We start from the raw sequence: 16,341 nt of genomic DNA on the forward strand, positions 1-16,341 counted from the left end.
CCGGCTAGCGTTTCGTTGGGTCGATTGCGCTATCGACTTTCTCCCCCTTCTGCCACGTTCGACGTCGCGTAGCTGGACCACTATTTACTCTTCTTCACCAGCTCAGCACTCTAGCAATTCCCCTCAAGCGCGTACGCTCTCTCTCTCTCTCTCTCGCTTGTTCGGATCTCACACTTCACACTTCTCGGCACCTTCTTCAGCTCCTACACCCGTACATCGATTGCTGCTCAGCACCAGACGCGACAGACCTCCTCCCTCTCCGTCCTCGGCGCCGAAATGTGACAAGTTCTATAATACAACCATCTCTGGTACGCCATCCGCTCTCTTTCTTCTTTCCGTCCATTCTTTATCCTTTTTTTTTGGGGGGGGTTTCACCTAATAATATATATTTTTTCTTCTTCTCTTCAGTTTTTCCCGCTTCTCCATCTCCCCCTTTTCCATCTCAGCTTTCTTCCTCCCCCATTCCCATCGCTTCAGTCAATCCCTCCCGACCAAGCAGGCAAGCCAAACCGAACCCGCCCTCTTCATGGCCCCGCCCGCCCCGTCTCGCGCCAGAGCGATGTCGCGGCTATGGTCCAAGGATGAGGAGCTGGCCAAGAAGGATGACGACCTACGACACGGTCACGGTCACGGCCACGGTCACGGCCACGGCCACGGTAGCTCCCAGCACTGGCAACCGTCCTCGACATCGCGCACGCCCCGTCGGAGCTCCGTCTTCCGCCTGGTAGCCTACCTCGCCGCCGCTATACTGCTCATCGTCACCGTGTCCAAGCTCATGGCCGCGGGCTCATCCTCGACTTCGGCTTCGACCCGTCCTCACTCGGCCGCATACCCCCCCGACGGCCAATCCTCCCCCCCTCGTCCTCCTTACCAGAAATCGCCCCCTACGCAGCAGATAAAGCGACCAGGACAGCAGCAGGTCAAGCCCGGAGGAGGTGGTGGCGGAGGGGAGGGAGGAGGAGCAGGAACAGGAACGGAAACAGGAACAGGAGGAGGAGGAGGAGGAGGAGGACGGCCACCAAAGACGACGGAGCAGACTCGCAACTACAACGGTCCCATAAAGCTGCCCAACCTCGCCAGCACCATACAGGCAATCGGCCGTACTGGTGGCAAGCAGCCCGCCAACCGCAACGTCATGTTCGCCGCCGCCAGCCTGAGAAGCTTCTCTACCCTGGCCCCCATGGCCTGCGAGATGGCCAGGGAACGACAGAATTACGTCCACTTTGTCTTCTTCGGCCGCAGCGACATACCCCTCCAGGTCATGCTCGAGGTCAATGGCGTCGATCCCTCGTGTCAGGTCATTCTCCATGGTGCGCATAACGACACTCCATCACCATCTCTCACTCTCTCTTTTGCCTAGCCCATTGCTGCTGTCGTCTCCCTCTCACTCACTCACTCTCTCTCTCTCTCTCCGTCTGATTCACTTCTGACCAACCACACTGCAGACGCTCGGCCAGATCATCTTGCCACGTCCACCGAGACTAGGATGAAGCTCGCTGTCGCGAGGACACTGAGTAAGATGACCACCCCCGCCTCCTTCTTTCGGGTTCCCCCTGTTCTGACAATCCCTCCCGCCCAGAACTCATCAATGAATACATGCACCCCCAGGCCATCATTGTCGACTCCACCCGAGACGAGGACGCCTACTTCCTCGACGGTTTGCGAGACCAGATCCGCAGCATGCGGTCTGCTCTCGTTGAGCTCCCCGAGAGACCGGGGACCCGTCTCGCCTGGATCAGCAAGCTCGATTCCGGCGCTCTGGCTGGTACGTTCTCTCCTCTCTCTCTCTCTCTCTCTCTCTCTCTCTCTCTCTTTCTCTCCTCATCTTCGTTCATCTCTTTACCCTGTCACTGACAGACACAAACGACAGCATGGGACAAGGTCCACGTAGACATCGTCATCCAAGCCCCCTCCAACGGCATCGGCAACCTCAACAGGCTCCTCCGATCCTTGTCAGAGGTCGACCTGGGCGCCATGTCCACCCCCCAGCTGACCATCGAGCTACCCAACAAACTCAACCCCCCCATCGAGAGGCTCCTCGCCGACTTCCAGTGGCCCCCGCGCACCAGCATCGCCGGCCACCGACCGCACATGCTCTCGCTACGCCACCGCATCTCCCCCGCGAAGATGTCCGAGGAGGACAGCTCGGTGCGCTTCCTCGAGTCGTTTTGGCCCAACGACCCCGCCTACTCGCATGTTCTCGTCCTCTCTCCCCACACGCAGGTTACGCCTCAATTTTTCCACTGTGAGCTCTTCCAGCCATTGTTTTCTCTCTTTCTTTCTTTCCCCTTCTTTTTTTCATTCCGCCTTGTTCCGTACTCTTCGCGTCTTTCGAATGTGTTGTTCTAACTCCCCCCCGCCCCCAAGACCTAAAATACTCTCTTCTCCACTACCGGTACTCCAACGCGGCAACTGTCCGCGACTGGCCCTCGAAGCTCATGGGACTCAGCTTCGTCGCGCCCACCAAGAAACTGGATGGATCTCAGCTGCCCAGTCTCCCCGAGCCCTCGTCCTCCGAGGGGGAGGAGGCCGGGTCGTCTCCCTTTCTCTGGCAGGCCCCCAACAGCGAGGCCATGCTCTTCCTGGGCTCACGCTGGGCCGAGCTGCAGGGGTACATATCGCGGCTGATGGAGCGACAGCGTGACGAGGAGACGGAGGTGCCGTCCAAGGCCGAGTCGCTCCTCTCCCACAAGGAAGTCAGCAAGAAGTACCCCGCGTGGGCGGAGCACGTCCTCCAGCTGTGCCGTCTGCGCGGCTACCGCACCCTATACCCGGGCCGCGATACGGCCGCCGTCATCCTGGGCGTGCATGACGACGTCCCCGACGTGCCGGACGAGTACGCCGACGACGCCGACGCCGCAAAGGACAGCATCGACGGCGAGGACGAGGCCGCCTACGTCTTCGACGCGCACTGGCAGGTCGACATGCGCCACACCCTGCCCGGGGACGGCGCGCTGCCCGACCTTGGACGTCTGCCCCTCCTGGCGTGGGACGGGCAGAAGATGGAGGCGGGCGATCTCGAGGCCGACGCAAAGGTGTACTCGGTACGCTTCCGGAAGGAGGTTGGCCGCTGTACGAATGACGGGGATGGGAAGCCTCTCGACGACAGGACTGCTAGTGACTTGTTTTGTACGTGATGGGGTCATGTAAAGCGTAGGCGTTTGATCTTTGCGGTTTTTGTTGTCTTTTTTTTTTCCAAGGTCATTTCCTTATATATATCACGTCATTTTCTGGGCAAGTTGAGCAAGAAAAAAAAAATTGGATTTAACATGTTGTTAGTATCACAGCAGGATGACATCCTTGATTCATCACGGAATAGTAGCAACAGGTCACAACAGTGCATTATCCCCTCCACTTTGGGAGCCTTTGCTGTGTATGTGACGTGGTGCCTAGTTGTTATTACACACACGAAATAAGATATAAAAACTGAATGCGCAGCTTCACATATCGTATATACCGGTGACGTTATCTGATGATGAAATTACGCGTGTGCTGCGCTGCGCTGTGCTAGTCCCTATCCTTGTCTCCCCACGCCGTGGCGAGCAAGATGGCGCATGTGCCCACGATGCAAAAGGTCAATATCCCAAGGATCTGTTTTTGTTTTCGTCTGTGAGTATGTGAAGAGAGAGCTGAAAAACTAGGATAGGAGAAGGAGGTAGAGAGAGAGGACTTACCACCTGTGTCTTCCATCCACTCTGTACAATGGCCATGCGTCGACTATATCTGTTTACGGTGCCTTTTTCCGAGATAAGCCGGATCATCAGTTGAGAGAACAGGATAGAGATGGCAGTGATGATGATGGAAGGAAAACAAGAAGAAGAAGAGAAGAGTCGAGTAAAGGGGAAAGGGGAGAAAGTGGATTTGGGGGGGGGGAGAAATGGGAAGAAGAAAAAAAACACATACGTATATAATTCCCCAATCCCAAAGCCAGCATCAAGACAGACAGAACCCAGAACACGGCCCCGAGCGGCTTCGCCATCCTCAGCTCCATATCCGTAGGCTGATTCTTGACATGGAAGGAGATGGTGATGGCCACGGACACGATGCACATGTACACTGACACGCGGAGATATGAGAGGAAGGCTACTCAGTAACGATACCCCTTGTCAGCACCTTTCATCCTATCTTTCTTCTGAACCCTCCCCTTTTTGTTTCCCTCCATCGGGAACATACGAAGGGGGACGAGACAACGAGGGGAGGATCGTAAACTCACTCCTCTCATTTGCGCAATGATCTCTCGCGTCGGAACCTTCATTCTCAAACAGCAACGGTCCCAGGAAGGGCCAAGCAAAAAAGGCAGATGTTCCCGCTCGAGTCTTTCTATTTATTTTTTCCCAAAAAAAAAGAAAAAAGGCGGAGGAGAAGTTCGATTGATATCAGCGTCAACGGTCGACTCAGAAAAGGCAAAGAGATGAAGACGAGGGGAGAGGTGAAGAACGGTTTACCCTATCTCGCCTACCTCTACGGGAGCGGTGAACGACGACAGCGGTACGCAGTACCGGCCTGTCTGATCTTCATCGTCGTAGCGGGTTGAGTAGGCCATTCTTCATGCGCCAAGGTCCGATAGTGGTCGTTGTTGTTGTTGTTGTTGTTGTTGTTGTTGTTGTTGTTGTTGTTGTTGTTGTTGGGCGGTTCCTCGTTAAGAGGGTTGGTTAGTAAGAGAGATTGAATATAGCTTTCAACAATGGGGGAGGGGACTTCATTCACGCTCCACACTGTCCCAACTCACCAATACATATCTAGCCACGCATATCACGTTACTGCCTCACACTGTGTACGTACAATACATATACGGCACCATGCGAGACCAGCGAGGTCTGTGCTTCCTGCTAGCGACAAGACACGATGACCCGTAGACGTGAACACGGTGGTCTGGTCTGTGCCTGCTGGCTTACGTCCTGGGTCGATGTGTGTTGTGTCTTGGGTGCTTGCTTCCTTCCGAGGAAAGGAAATCCATCTATGAGGTTATCTACAGACGTGAGTGTGGCAGCAGCCTCTGGCTGCTTAGTCATATACAGTCTCGGGTGCCACAGGTCTCAACCCTCCGGGCAGGGCCGCCAGAGGCAAGATGAGCAGATCTGTGTGCTTTCAGACTTGAACGTGTCAAAGTGGAGGAATTGATCTGATTATATATATGTATGCTTGTACACGTGCTTTTCTCACGCCTCGAAGCCCCAGACGTCGCGCCAGCGCTGCTCATCCTCGCCCAGCGGGCCGTCCAGACGGCCGAACCGCGCCGGCTCACCGGTGTTGGGCTCGGGGAGGCAGATCCACTCGCGCACGCAGGGGGGGACCTCCTCCTTGACGTGGGCGATGCAGACGAGGGCCTGGCGGTCGGTCAGGCCGGTGAGGTGGATGGGCGAGTTGCCGTCAGTGTCGACGACGCGGTGAGTGGTGGGGTCGTGCGTCTTGCGCTCGCCCTCGGTGAGGAACAGGCTGCACTTGTCGCGGACGGCGTCATCCATGCCGCTGAAAGCCTCGTCAAGCACGACCACGTCGGCGCCCTTGATGACGGCCCGGACGAAGAGGGCCACGCGCTGGGCGCTGAACGACATGCCGCCGAAGACGTGCTCGTCCGCCCAGGCTAGGGGAGAATCGCCGCCACCGCCGACGTCGGATGCTGCGCCGCCCGGCCTCAGCTCGGGGGCGAACCACCGCAGCGCGGCGTCCACCTTGGCCCTGGCGGCGTCGTCCAGCCTGGGCGGCGTGAGGAACGTGCTCGACCACGCGTTCTCGACGACCTGCCTGATCGTCAGCCGACGCGGGATGAGCTGGTGCACCTCCGGGCTGGAGTGGCCCACGCGGGCCTGGATGTCCCATATGGTGAGCGGGGGCTTGCCCGATCCGGGCTCCGGCAGGCGGCTGCGCCCGAAGAGCTTGAGAGGCAGCGAGTACGCCTGCGGGTGGTCGGAGCACAGGAGCGACACGATGGTGGTCTTGCCAGAGCCGTTGGGCCCGAAGACGCCCCAGCGCTCGCCGCGGCGCACCGTCCAGTCCAGGCCCTCCCTCGCGCTGCCATTGGGCGTTTCGACGGTCCAGTTGCCCAGGACGACCTTGTCGCCGTAGCGTACCTTGCAGCCCTCCATCTCGACGAGGGGTTCGGCCTCCGGGTTGGCGGGATCCAGTTTGTGCGGGGATGCGGTGGCGGCGGCGGCGGCGGACCGAGCCGGAGCGCGGGAGGCCATGACGCGGCCCACGTCGGCGAGGGCGTGTACGGGGAGCGTGGCGTCCTCGGCCAGCCGGCCCCTCTCGACGCCCTGGACATACTTCTTCAACCCGTCCAGGACAAGGTCCTTGGGCCCCATCGAGGCTACCTGCGCGTCGGTGCGGAGGTAGATGAGGTGGGTGATCCAGTCGGGCAGTGGGTCCTGCGGGCGGGCGGCCAGCACGAGCCGCGGGCCCGACCTCTCGGCGAGGGACCGCAGCAGCGGGCTCAACCTCGCCACCGTCGGCGGGTCGAGGCCCATGAACGGCTCGTCGAGCAGCAGCACCTCCGGCCTGCGAAGCAGCGCGCGCGCTATTCTCGCTCTGCGGCCCTGCCCGTTGCTCAGGAACGTGACGGGCAGGTCGAGCAGGTGCGCCAACCTCAGGTCTGCCGATACGCCCTCCAGCAGCCGGGATTCCTCCCGAGCGTCCTTTTCCTCGCCAGGGAGCTGCTGCAGCGGGTTGAGCTGGGTGTTGCCCAGGAGGAAGTCGCGCAGGGAGAAGTCGGTGATCTCGCGCCGCGACTCGTACCTCGCAGACAGGTACGCCGCCGTCGCCACGCTACCCGAGCCGCCGCCGCCGCCGCCCAGACCCTCCGAGTCGAAGCCGACGTACTCTATCGCCCTGTCGGGCGTCTTGAGCCGTGAAGGCACCGCATCGTCGCTCAGGTACGGGAACGACCGCGCGCTGGGTGGCTGGCAGAGGAGTCGCCCCCGCAAGACCTGCAGGAGCGTCGTCTTCCCGGACAGCGACGGCCCCACCACGCACCAGTTGTGAGGCGTCGTCGACGACGACGGCAGCTCAAACGTCAGGTCGCTGAACAGAGGCGGGTTGGCGTGCGACGCGCGTGAGGACGTGCCAGGGTGGTTCCGGTAAAAGGTGCCATTGGCGATGCGGATGATGGGGGCACGGTTGGTGATTGACCTCATTTCTGATTTATTTTCATTTGTGGTTTATTCATTTACTTTGATTTCCCTCTTCTTTAATGGGGCATTCTTCCTGGACGCATTGTTTTCGTATTATATATGTAGAAGTAAGAAGCTCGGATGTGAAGCTTATGCATGTCCCGTAGCTTTACAGTCACAGCTTACTCGACGTACCGATCTCGGCCATTCCCCGGGATTACGATATTGCGGGGCAAAACTACCGCCGCCTCTAGTTACGTACCCAAGGCAGCCTCGAGCTTCATCACCGGACATCAATCATCACCTCAATCTTTCCACCCATCTCTGCTCTCGCATACAACTTCCCTCCTCCGCGCGGAACTACTCAAAAATCCACAATGGTACGTCGTCTCCCCCCTCCTTCCCCCCTCTCTTTTCCACTCCCACCCGTCCAAACCTAACAACCCCTCAGTCGATGCGTATCGTCCCCCAGGGCGAGAAGCCCACCACCTTCACCGCGACAACCACATCCGCCCCCTCCGCCCCCGGAATCCACGACACCCTCCGCCACGGCGTAGGCGCCTCCCCTTACGACACGGCCGCGGGGATCCCCCTGTCGTCCCACCCCCTCGAGGCCCGCCTGAAGAACTGGGAGGCCACCCAGGACGCCGTGAGGATGAACACGCTCCGCCGCACCTTCGGCATGGGCGAGCCCATCCGCCGCGCCATGGAGCTCAAGATGGTCCGCGACAGCGAGTGGAGGCCCATGGCCCTCTCGACCGGCACCGCCCTACCCAGCGTCCACGAGGATATCCTGCGCGGCCGCGACGACAGCCTCACCTGGGATGACGTCTTCACCGGTGACCAGACTAGGCCTGTGCCCGGTGTGCATGAGGAGATGGAGAAGAAGCTTAAGATCTGAAAAGTCTGAGCGACGTTTCGAGTGAGGGAAGTGACGAAAGAAAGAGAAGAAGAAAAAAACTTACAAACATAAACATGAAATAATACAAAATACAAAGGGGCATGACAAGAGAGGGCAGTGTACGATGCAATCGCAACGCACACGACGACGGGACGTGATTCACTCGATTTTGACCAGAATCTCTGAAATATGCTTCGTGATATGAAATGAGATGCTACTGCATTCTATCCTTTTGTTTGGCGTCGGCACGTAAAACGGACTCTACAAATATCCCATCCCGGTGTCGAACTATCCCCCCCCATCCCGTGTACAGTGAGGATTCGAAAGGAAGAAGAAAGACGCGATGAAAATCCACCTTACCAACAATATCAAACGTAAATATACAAATGGGTAACGAGTAAAAACGTGATAACGCCTATGTTGACTCCGCCATTTTCCGAGGGAAAACAAAAAGAAGAGAAGACATGAAAACCAGGAAAGAAAGTGAGAAGAATCGAAATGCCGCCACCTCCCCAGAGTTCTTGAACTCATGAAACGCTCAAGCCGAGGTCCAGTCTTTGGGTGGGGCGGTGACGTTCTTGGCTGGCCAGCCAATACGGATGCAAATGAGTGTATGTATTATTTTGGGTAGACGTTTTGATCTTGTCCCTCCTGACGAATGGGATTTCCGCTGTTTGTCTCGGTGCCTCGAGACGGTTGACGTTAAGGTCGGCAGTCTAGGCTCTTGTACAACGGTGCGGAAGTAGACGCCGGGAGACGAAAGGGCAGGAGAAAAAAAATAGACCTTGGACGACAGCGGGGACTTGCCCCGATAGAAGAAGCCGTCTGGAGGGGCGGGGAGATAGGAAGAGATGGCGAAATGAGGGTGTGGGTATGCGCTGCTTCGGACTTTGTTGATAGGAAAGTTGGGCGTTTGATCGGATTCTGCCTCATAGAATGACGCAGCAGCCGCCGACGCGACGACGTGAGCCGTCAGCTCCGCCGTGAGAGGTAGCCTTGCCTCCTGACTTGGGCTCCTCCTCGTCGAGATCCTGGGGACGGATGCTCATGTGCACCACATTGGGGCTATCGGGGAGAAACTGGTAGGCTGTGGGGGTTGTTGTCAGCCGACGGGGCACCAGTCTCAACACAGGTCGTGAAGAACAGGGACAAGGAGGTATATATCTAGGAGATGATGGAAGTTTGCAAAAAAAAAAAAAAAAACATACTCTTGAGGGCCTCCTTGTCGTCAAGCAGTTTTCCAAAGTGAATGAGACGGATGCTGCTGGGGCTAGCAGGCTTGGCCTCCCAATCGGACCTCCACTCGCGCAGGATGAGCTCCTTGAGGGTGTAGACGCTGATGCTGAAGGGGTCGGGCAGGCCGGCGTCGGTGACTTCGGGGATGGGTACATTTCTGCGGCTGAGGTAGCGAGCACTGATCTTATAAGGGTGCCGGCTACCGCTGGTGAGGAGCAGGGTGATGTTACAGATGGGGCCGGCATTGTCCTTGTGGTCGTCGTCGCCGCCGTCGCCGACCTGGTCGGGGCCGATAGCCATGGAGTCTTGCCTCTCCTTGATGGGAGGTTCGGGGGCGGAACCGTGGTCGTTGGTGTCGGCAGAAGTCTTGTTCCCGTTCTTGTTGACATCATCAGCCGTCGCTGCGCTGGTATCGGCGGTGGCTGTGGTGGCGGGCTCGGAGTCCGAAATGCTCTGCATGGCGACGGCGTCGGCGGTTCGGCTGTCTGTCTTCGAGGCAGTCGTCGACATGATATTGCAGGAGAAGGAAAACGGGGGGTTGAGGGATGCAGAAGCGAAAGAGCGTTGTCTATCTCGGGTGAGGCGGGGGTGGGGAGGCAAGGAGGGAGAGAGAGAGAGAGAGGAAGATGTATGAACCACTCGTAGGAGGAATAAGAGTAGCGCTCGCAAGGGTTGAAGAGATCGACGTCAGGCGGGCGCGAGACTCAGCGGTCGACTTCGCCCCCCCAAAGCGACGGAAGTTTAGGCAAGGGGAAGGGGAAGAAAAGATGACAGGGTTATATCCCCTCTTCCGGACGTTTAAGATGGTATGTTAGGGTAAAAGGGGGGAGGGCTAATGCGACGAAGACAGAGTTAGGATGAGCCGAGGGTACGATGAAAGGAGGCAGAGGAAGGATAGTGTGTGTTGGTTAGAAAGAGGATGGGGGGATGTGAGGAAGGAAGCGTTAGGTGTTGAGTGTTTGGGCGTCTGGGTCGGGGGGGGGGGGGGGGGGGGGGGGGGGGGGGCAGCAGGTAGGTACGCACCCACTGTACAAGTACTCTCAGTAGGCGTACTCGTAGCTCACAGGTATGTATTCATATAGATCCTAAACTCTCACATACTGTATGAGATATTAGCAGCCGTAGCGGTAGTAGTACAGTGGTATGTATATTATTAATACCTGCTGTAATATTGCCAGCCTGCCGGCGCATTGCCAAGTAGCCCGTATTACTGGTAGGAGGCGTTGCGTCTGCTACGGGTATTTTATTACGACGCGATTACTTGAAGCTCGACAATAATCTTGGCCCGTATTTCCGTCCATTGCCTTTAGCAGTAGTAATAGCAGTAGTAATAGTAGTAGTATCTGCAATGGTAATCTGCAGTAGTACCGTGATAGTCTATACCTTTGGATGTAATAAACCGTCTCGTCCGGGCAGGCATCCTACCTCTCCATCCACATTACCTGATGGTGGGACGCCCAAAGTCCCCTGTAAGGGCCAAGGGGATACGGGGCGTGCAATCTGTACAGTGCCACTGTACATGATACTTTCAGGGCAGCCAGCGGTGCTGTATCGATACTCCGGCACTGCATAATACTGTATATGCAGCACAATGGTCATCTCATATGGACACCTCACCTCGAAGGGGACGATATTGCAATTCAGATACTCATTACCTGGCCGGATGATCATACTGAACTAGGTGTACAAGGCCATTGGGTATTTGGGTATTCAAGTAATCAATATTTCTCTCATATCGATACTCCGTACCACCATGGAGACTGTCTTTGATCCCGTCGTCTTTCCATCCATTCTGGACCTCCGCCAGGACACGCATTACGCCACCGCGGCCTGCTCTGCTGTCCTCTCGATGAAACACAGCGGCCAGGGAGAGAGCATGAGGAATTAACACAGAACTACTATAGTAATATTGCATATCTTGATGCTGTACGCTATCAACCGCCGTAACTCGTACCGTAGGTCCGTAGTACGGATACAAAGTTGCCAGCCCGTCCCCGAGTGGTGTGTCAGACCTCCCCGCATTGACCGTGATACGTATACCACAAGTGGAGAAACCTATCAAGGGTCCAAGAGGAGGAGAGCTCAGAAAAGAGGAGGAAAATAAAACAAGATAAAACAATGCATGCACAAACTTGTGGTTCCTGCGGGGGGGAGGGAGGACAATGACGATCCTAAAGCCCCCCATGATTGGTCCTATCCGAGCTGCTAGATCAATCGGGAACAGACTGGACCATCACGAGTACGCGCAATCAAGCCTTAGCACTGCCCGCCTTGGCTCTCTCCCTTGCCCGATTAAGCTTATTGTGGTATCATGAACTGCTGTCAGGAGGGCCCCTTGGGAACCACTAAAGTTACTATCAAGGTGAAAAGAACGTACGGAGAGGACAAGAAGAAAAGGAGAGAGAGAGAGAGAGATCAAGGGGGAAAAAAACAACCGCTCATTATTTTCAGTCTTGCCACTAAACCACCACTGCTGCTACTACTTCTACTACTGCTACTACTACTGCCGCTACGCTGTCGAGCTACATGAAAAACATGGCAATATATCCAAATGTCCTGTTTTGCTCTTTACAGCGCCAGCAGATCCCCATTGCTCCCACCCCCCTGCGCCGGTTGGAGCACAGCCTGCGGAGCGTGCGCGTTGACTACGTAACCCGTCGAGTTACCCCCGTCGGCAGGGCCAAACAGGTCGTCGGCACCCTGGTTGACCGTCATGGCGGCCATCTGCTGCTGCGTCGAGCTCACCGAGGAGAAGTAGGCGTCTGCGTCCTGCTCTGCCTTGTTCCCCGTAGGTGTGGCGGCGTCCGGACCCGCGGCGGCGACGGGCATCCTGGTGCGGGGGTCGATGTCGTTGGGCTGCCCTCCGCGGCCAAACATGCTCATGCTCTTCTGCGTCTCGCTGTAGGCGGCCGTGTTGTGCTTCTGCAGGGCCGGGGAGTCCTGGAGCTTGCGGGGCCGGGCCGAGCGGAACACGGTGTGTACGGGCTTGAGGTAGATCGTGGCCAGGGTGCCGACGTTGAGGCACATCTCCTCGAGCGTCGCCGGATCCAGCCTCTCCGACTCGGCCGTGATGGCCGGCTTCTCGCCCATGACGACAGCCTTGGCCGCGTTCATGTCCGTCGACAGCAGCCGCCAGTACATGTAGGCGCGGTCGCGGAGGTCCGGGTTGTCCGTCTCCTCCGTCGCCCACTTGAGCACCTTGGGCACGAGCTCCTGGCCCTTTGTCGGCCGCTGGATGAAGAGCTTGACCGTCGCCGTCAGCAGCGCCAGCTGCACCTCGACCGGCTCCTCCAGGAAGGTGTACAGGAAGTCCTCGAGCAGCGCGTCGCTGTTCTCGATGCGGTCCGCGTACTGCCCAATCACCCACACCATGGCCGCCTTGGCCTCGGGCTCGTCGAGCGAGTCCAGGTGCTCGCACAGGATGCCGATGATGGACTCGTACTGGTCCGGGTACTTGCGGAAGATGTTGCGGATCACTACTGTCGCCTCCTGCACGATGTACGCCACCTTGGTCGCCACCAGCTCCAGCAGCAGGTTGATGCACCGCCGCGCCGCCGGCTCGATCTTGATGGCCAGCTTGCCAATGGCCCGCACCGCCTTGCGCACAAAGTGCACGTCAATCTCCGTCGCGTACTCCCGCAGCTCCGTGAGCACCTCGTCAATGTTCTTCTCGTTGGCCAGCATGAAGATGAGCTCCAGCTTCGTCACCTTGACGTAGATCGGGTCGTTATACTTGCAGAAGAAGACCCGGATGTCGTTCCTAAGCACCTCCGGCCGTCGCTGCAGTATCAATAACGCGTTGCGAAGCGCCAGGTACTGCACCTCGGGTCCCTTGGCCAGCAGCGTCACCAGCGGTGGCGACAGCTTCCGGCACAGAGCCGATATCTGCTTCTCATCCGCAATGTAGTTCACCAGGTACAGCATCACCCGGATGCACGTCAGCACCACCGAAGAGTTGGAGTGCGACAGCCGCGGCGCTATACGTTCCGCCAGGAGTAGAGCCTCGCCCGAGTCCTGAGGCACGTACGACATGAGCGCCTCCAGGATATATGTCTGGCCCCATCTGCAGTTTTTTTTTTTTTGCCATGTCAGCGAATTGGACTTGTATGCGTGTGCAGGTGCGCGACCTACTCGGAGCAATCGGCCAGGATGGCCACCATCTTGGACGCATTCTTGTAGTCGATTGTCAACTTGATGGCATCGCTCCTCTCCCAAATATCCATCAGGGCAGCCAGCGCACTAGCCACCACCGTGGGGTTGTCATCCCTCAGGAGCGAGTTGAGACGGTCAATCAGGTCCGACTGTTCCACCACTTGCTTATCGTGGTCGTACAGCTTAGCAACGCAGTAGGCCGCCGTCTTGCGCACGTACGGGTCCGGGTCCCTGAGGGTGTGCTTGACGATGGACATGGTTGCCTCGACGTACTCTCGCACGTAGACATATGACATCGTCCGCAGGGTCAGGGCCCGCACGAGTGGATTTGGATCCTCGAGGTCCTGTGTGACGTCTGCTTGTCAGTAAAGAAGCCTGAAGCAGACAAGGCAAGGGAGTTGAGGTGTGCGCACATGCTGAAGCAACGGAATCGCCTTGACTGCGATATCTGGTCGCGACCTAGCATAGTTGACCAGATACAAAAAGCACCTAACATGGAACCAGTCAGTGTAAGCCCTTCTTTTCACCCTTCTCCGTGCACACAGGTACCGCACCTGGGCCCTGAAAGAGCACTCACATCTTCTTGATCTCCAGGCTCTGGATGTGCATGCAGCCAATAACATCGGGGAACAGGGCGACCATGTCATTGTTGCTCATGGTCATGTTAGCAACAATCTTCTTGAGGGCTGTCTTCTTGACAGCAAAATTCTTGTCCTTTTTCCCTCCACTGTTGAGCTCGAGGCGCAGCTCGGCGACTTTGCCCTGTCGAGAAGAGGTTAGTGTGATGCTATTATCAAAGGCCGGCGGGACCACATATGGAATGAACATGATGGGCGATAATGACGTTTTCGAGATAGAGTATAAAGTGCGATTCGCAAGAAAATAAAAGAAAAGAAAAGAAAAGCAATAAATCAACCCCCTAGAGGAAGGAGGAATAGAGCCTCCATATCCAGAGGCGGGGAGATGATATAGAAACGAAGGCAATGATAGTAGGACAAGAGCAGACTCACTCTCGCGAAGAGTTTGGAGTCACCTCCACCGGTTGAACTCGACATGGTTGCGGTGTCACCCCCCCTGTGGAGGATAGCAAGCAATACAGAAGAGTTATCTCGAGAGGCTGCAGCAATCGCTGTGTCTCGCGTCACGCGATTTGCCTCGTCCTCAGCCCCTCACCAAAAAAAACTCGTTCGATCACACCCGGTTGGTTTCGTTTCGTGGGGCTAATTGGTTGTCGGTCTGATTCCGGAACCCCTTGGGAGGGGAGGGGAGAAGCAGAGCAGGAAATGCCGTCACATGTACATTCGGGAATCCTCTCACGAACAAGTACCGAGCTCAGTGGAGGCTATCAGGAGGGCCGGCGTCGTCCCTTTTCTTCTCCTGCGTATCGAAGCGCAGTGGGTGGGTTGTCGTTGTTTTGTTGATGTCTCTCTGGCGAGTTGAACGAGTCGCAATCGGGAAAGGGGCAGTAGCGGCGGAATGCGTGCCGCTGCCACCGGAGCAGCTTTCTACACTGGAATTCCGCTGAGCGAGATCACGTGACGTCCCTTTAGCCGACGCACCCATTCACATCATGTAAATGCTTCCTGGCTCACCTTCAAGTGAGAAAAGAAAGCCAAGAAAATGATCAAGTCCACGGTTCGATGCAGGTGGCCATGCACATCTTGGCTTGGGGAAAAGACTGGTTTGGATGTTCATAAAGCATGATAGTCGACTGACAGAATACTTCATTACATCCAACGACATGGAACAGCCACTTAGATACTGGAGGTGAGAACGAAAGACAACCCTTAGTCCGGTAGGTTACCGCTAGCTAACACTTTCCCCGTTTCTTGGTATCCATTAATCCGTACTTCTCTCTAGCCTCGTTCGAATTTCGGCAAACCAGGCCTGAACGATTCCCTCCATAGTACATCAACTCCGGTCTTCGCGACGTCAGGCGTCACAACTCTTACAACTCTTATCGATAAACATCAGCTCAGACCCGCTTACTTAATTACAACACCACGAACAAACTGGGGCTTCGTATCTGCCCGCCACGCTCTCGGCTAACCTGGCATCACTCCCTCTTACCTCTCCCAAGACGAGACGATATACATCACGGCGCGCCATGTCTCCCGCAAACCCGGCCAAGCCCTCGTGGGTCAGCCAGATGGATGCGCCCCCTACCTCCCGCACCAAGTCCTCGCCCATCGCCGACCCTCCCGGTTTCGCCAGCTCGCCTGGAACAAGCAAGGTCTGTTGGCCATGAACGATGCGCGCGCCGCATCGCATCCAAGTAATATACTGACGGGTCCACCGGTCGGGGGGCGTAATAGAAATCAGGAAAAGATTCCAAGTTGCAGCAGCCGCGCAAGCCTCCTACCCCACAGGAGATGAACACGCTCAAGCTCAAGAAGGCGTGGGAGGTGGCCCTGGCGCCTGTCAAGGGTCTCCCCATGACGGCCATCATGATGTACATGTCGGGCAACTCGCTGCAGATATTTAGCATCATGATGGTCTTCATGGCCTTTAAGAACCCCCTCATGGGGTTGGTCAACACCAACCAGGCCTTTGAGCGCTTCGAGTCCGAATCCATTGCCGGCCAGATGCTGCAGGTCAAGCTCGTCTACGTGGCCTGTCAGCTCGTCGCCTTGGCTGTCGGTATCTGGAAGATCAACGCCATGGGTCTACTGCCGTACGTACAAACTCACCTCCATCTTGGTTTACGAAATTGACACCTGCTGACACGCAAACGCTCAGTACTACTCGGTCGGATTGGTTGATGTGGGAAGCTCAGAGACAGCCACTCGAATACGCTATTAATGCTCTGTAGCTATGTAATACCGGGCTAATACTAAGATAGATCAATGAGTAAGATGGGTAGAGCGAATTTCAAATCCGTCCATCTTCCATCTTTTTTTTTTTGGGAGGGATGTAGATTCTATGCTCGTGCAGTCTATGTTG

The 16,341-nt window shown here is 56.7% G+C and overlaps 6 protein-coding genes and 1 pseudogene across 7 annotated transcripts; 3 read left to right on the plus strand and 4 right to left on the minus strand.

The window, feature by feature from the left end:
• Positions 1-526: 526 nt before the first annotated feature.
• On the plus strand, positions 527-3,137 carry GMORB2_0428 (uncharacterized protein; the record flags this gene model as incomplete). The annotated part of the gene is made up of 5 exons (XM_035462414.1): positions 527-1,310; positions 1,446-1,514; positions 1,580-1,765; positions 1,871-2,245; positions 2,368-3,137. 5 exons carry the CDS (start codon positions 527-529, stop codon positions 3,135-3,137), a joined length of 2,184 nt encoding a protein of 727 aa, XP_035325344.1.
• A 370-nt stretch (positions 3,138-3,507) lies between these two features.
• On the minus strand, positions 3,508-4,737 carry GMORB2_0429 (annotated as a pseudogene). Its single transcript has one exon. Coding segments are annotated over exon 1 (141 nt in total).
• Positions 4,738-5,159: 422 nt separating this feature from the next.
• On the minus strand, positions 5,160-7,133 carry GMORB2_0430 (ABC-type branched-chain amino acid transport system, ATPase component; the record flags this gene model as incomplete). The annotated part of the gene is made up of 1 exon (XM_035462415.1): positions 5,160-7,133. One exon carries the CDS (start codon positions 7,131-7,133, stop codon positions 5,160-5,162), a length of 1,974 nt encoding a protein of 657 aa, XP_035325345.1.
• Positions 7,134-7,486: 353 nt separating this feature from the next.
• On the plus strand, positions 7,487-8,010 carry GMORB2_0431 (proteasome maturation protein; the record flags this gene model as incomplete). The annotated part of the gene is made up of 2 exons (XM_035462416.1): positions 7,487-7,489; positions 7,561-8,010. The coding sequence occupies 2 exons, from the start codon at positions 7,487-7,489 to the stop codon at positions 8,008-8,010; spliced, it is 453 nt and encodes a 150-aa protein (XP_035325346.1).
• Positions 8,011-8,939: 929 nt separating this feature from the next.
• GMORB2_0432 (Ubiquitin family) lies at positions 8,940-9,756 on the minus strand (the record flags this gene model as incomplete). The annotated part of the gene is made up of 2 exons (XM_035462417.1): positions 8,940-9,097; positions 9,219-9,756. The coding sequence occupies 2 exons, from the start codon at positions 9,754-9,756 to the stop codon at positions 8,940-8,942; spliced, it is 696 nt and encodes a 231-aa protein (XP_035325347.1).
• A 1,739-nt stretch (positions 9,757-11,495) lies between these two features.
• Positions 11,496-14,453, minus strand: GMORB2_0433 (Vesicle coat complex subunit; the record flags this gene model as incomplete). Its single annotated transcript, XM_035462418.1, has 6 exons — positions 11,496-11,521; positions 11,847-13,309; positions 13,378-13,742; positions 13,812-13,887; positions 13,976-14,160; positions 14,409-14,453. 6 exons carry the CDS (start codon positions 14,451-14,453, stop codon positions 11,496-11,498), a joined length of 2,160 nt encoding a protein of 719 aa, XP_035325348.1.
• Positions 14,454-15,505: 1,052 nt separating this feature from the next.
• Positions 15,506-16,210, plus strand: GMORB2_0434 (Protein of unknown function (DUF1077); the record flags this gene model as incomplete). The annotated part of the gene is made up of 3 exons (XM_035462419.1): positions 15,506-15,631; positions 15,714-16,072; positions 16,138-16,210. 3 exons carry the CDS (start codon positions 15,506-15,508, stop codon positions 16,208-16,210), a joined length of 558 nt encoding a protein of 185 aa, XP_035325349.1.
• Between the last annotated feature and the right edge of the window lie 131 nt (positions 16,211-16,341).

The sequence above is a fragment of the Geosmithia morbida genome, assembly GCF_012550715.1.
Source record: "Geosmithia morbida isolate 1262 chromosome Unknown scaffold_0, whole genome shotgun sequence".
Taxonomy (NCBI): domain Eukaryota; kingdom Fungi; phylum Ascomycota; class Sordariomycetes; order Hypocreales; family Bionectriaceae; genus Geosmithia; species Geosmithia morbida.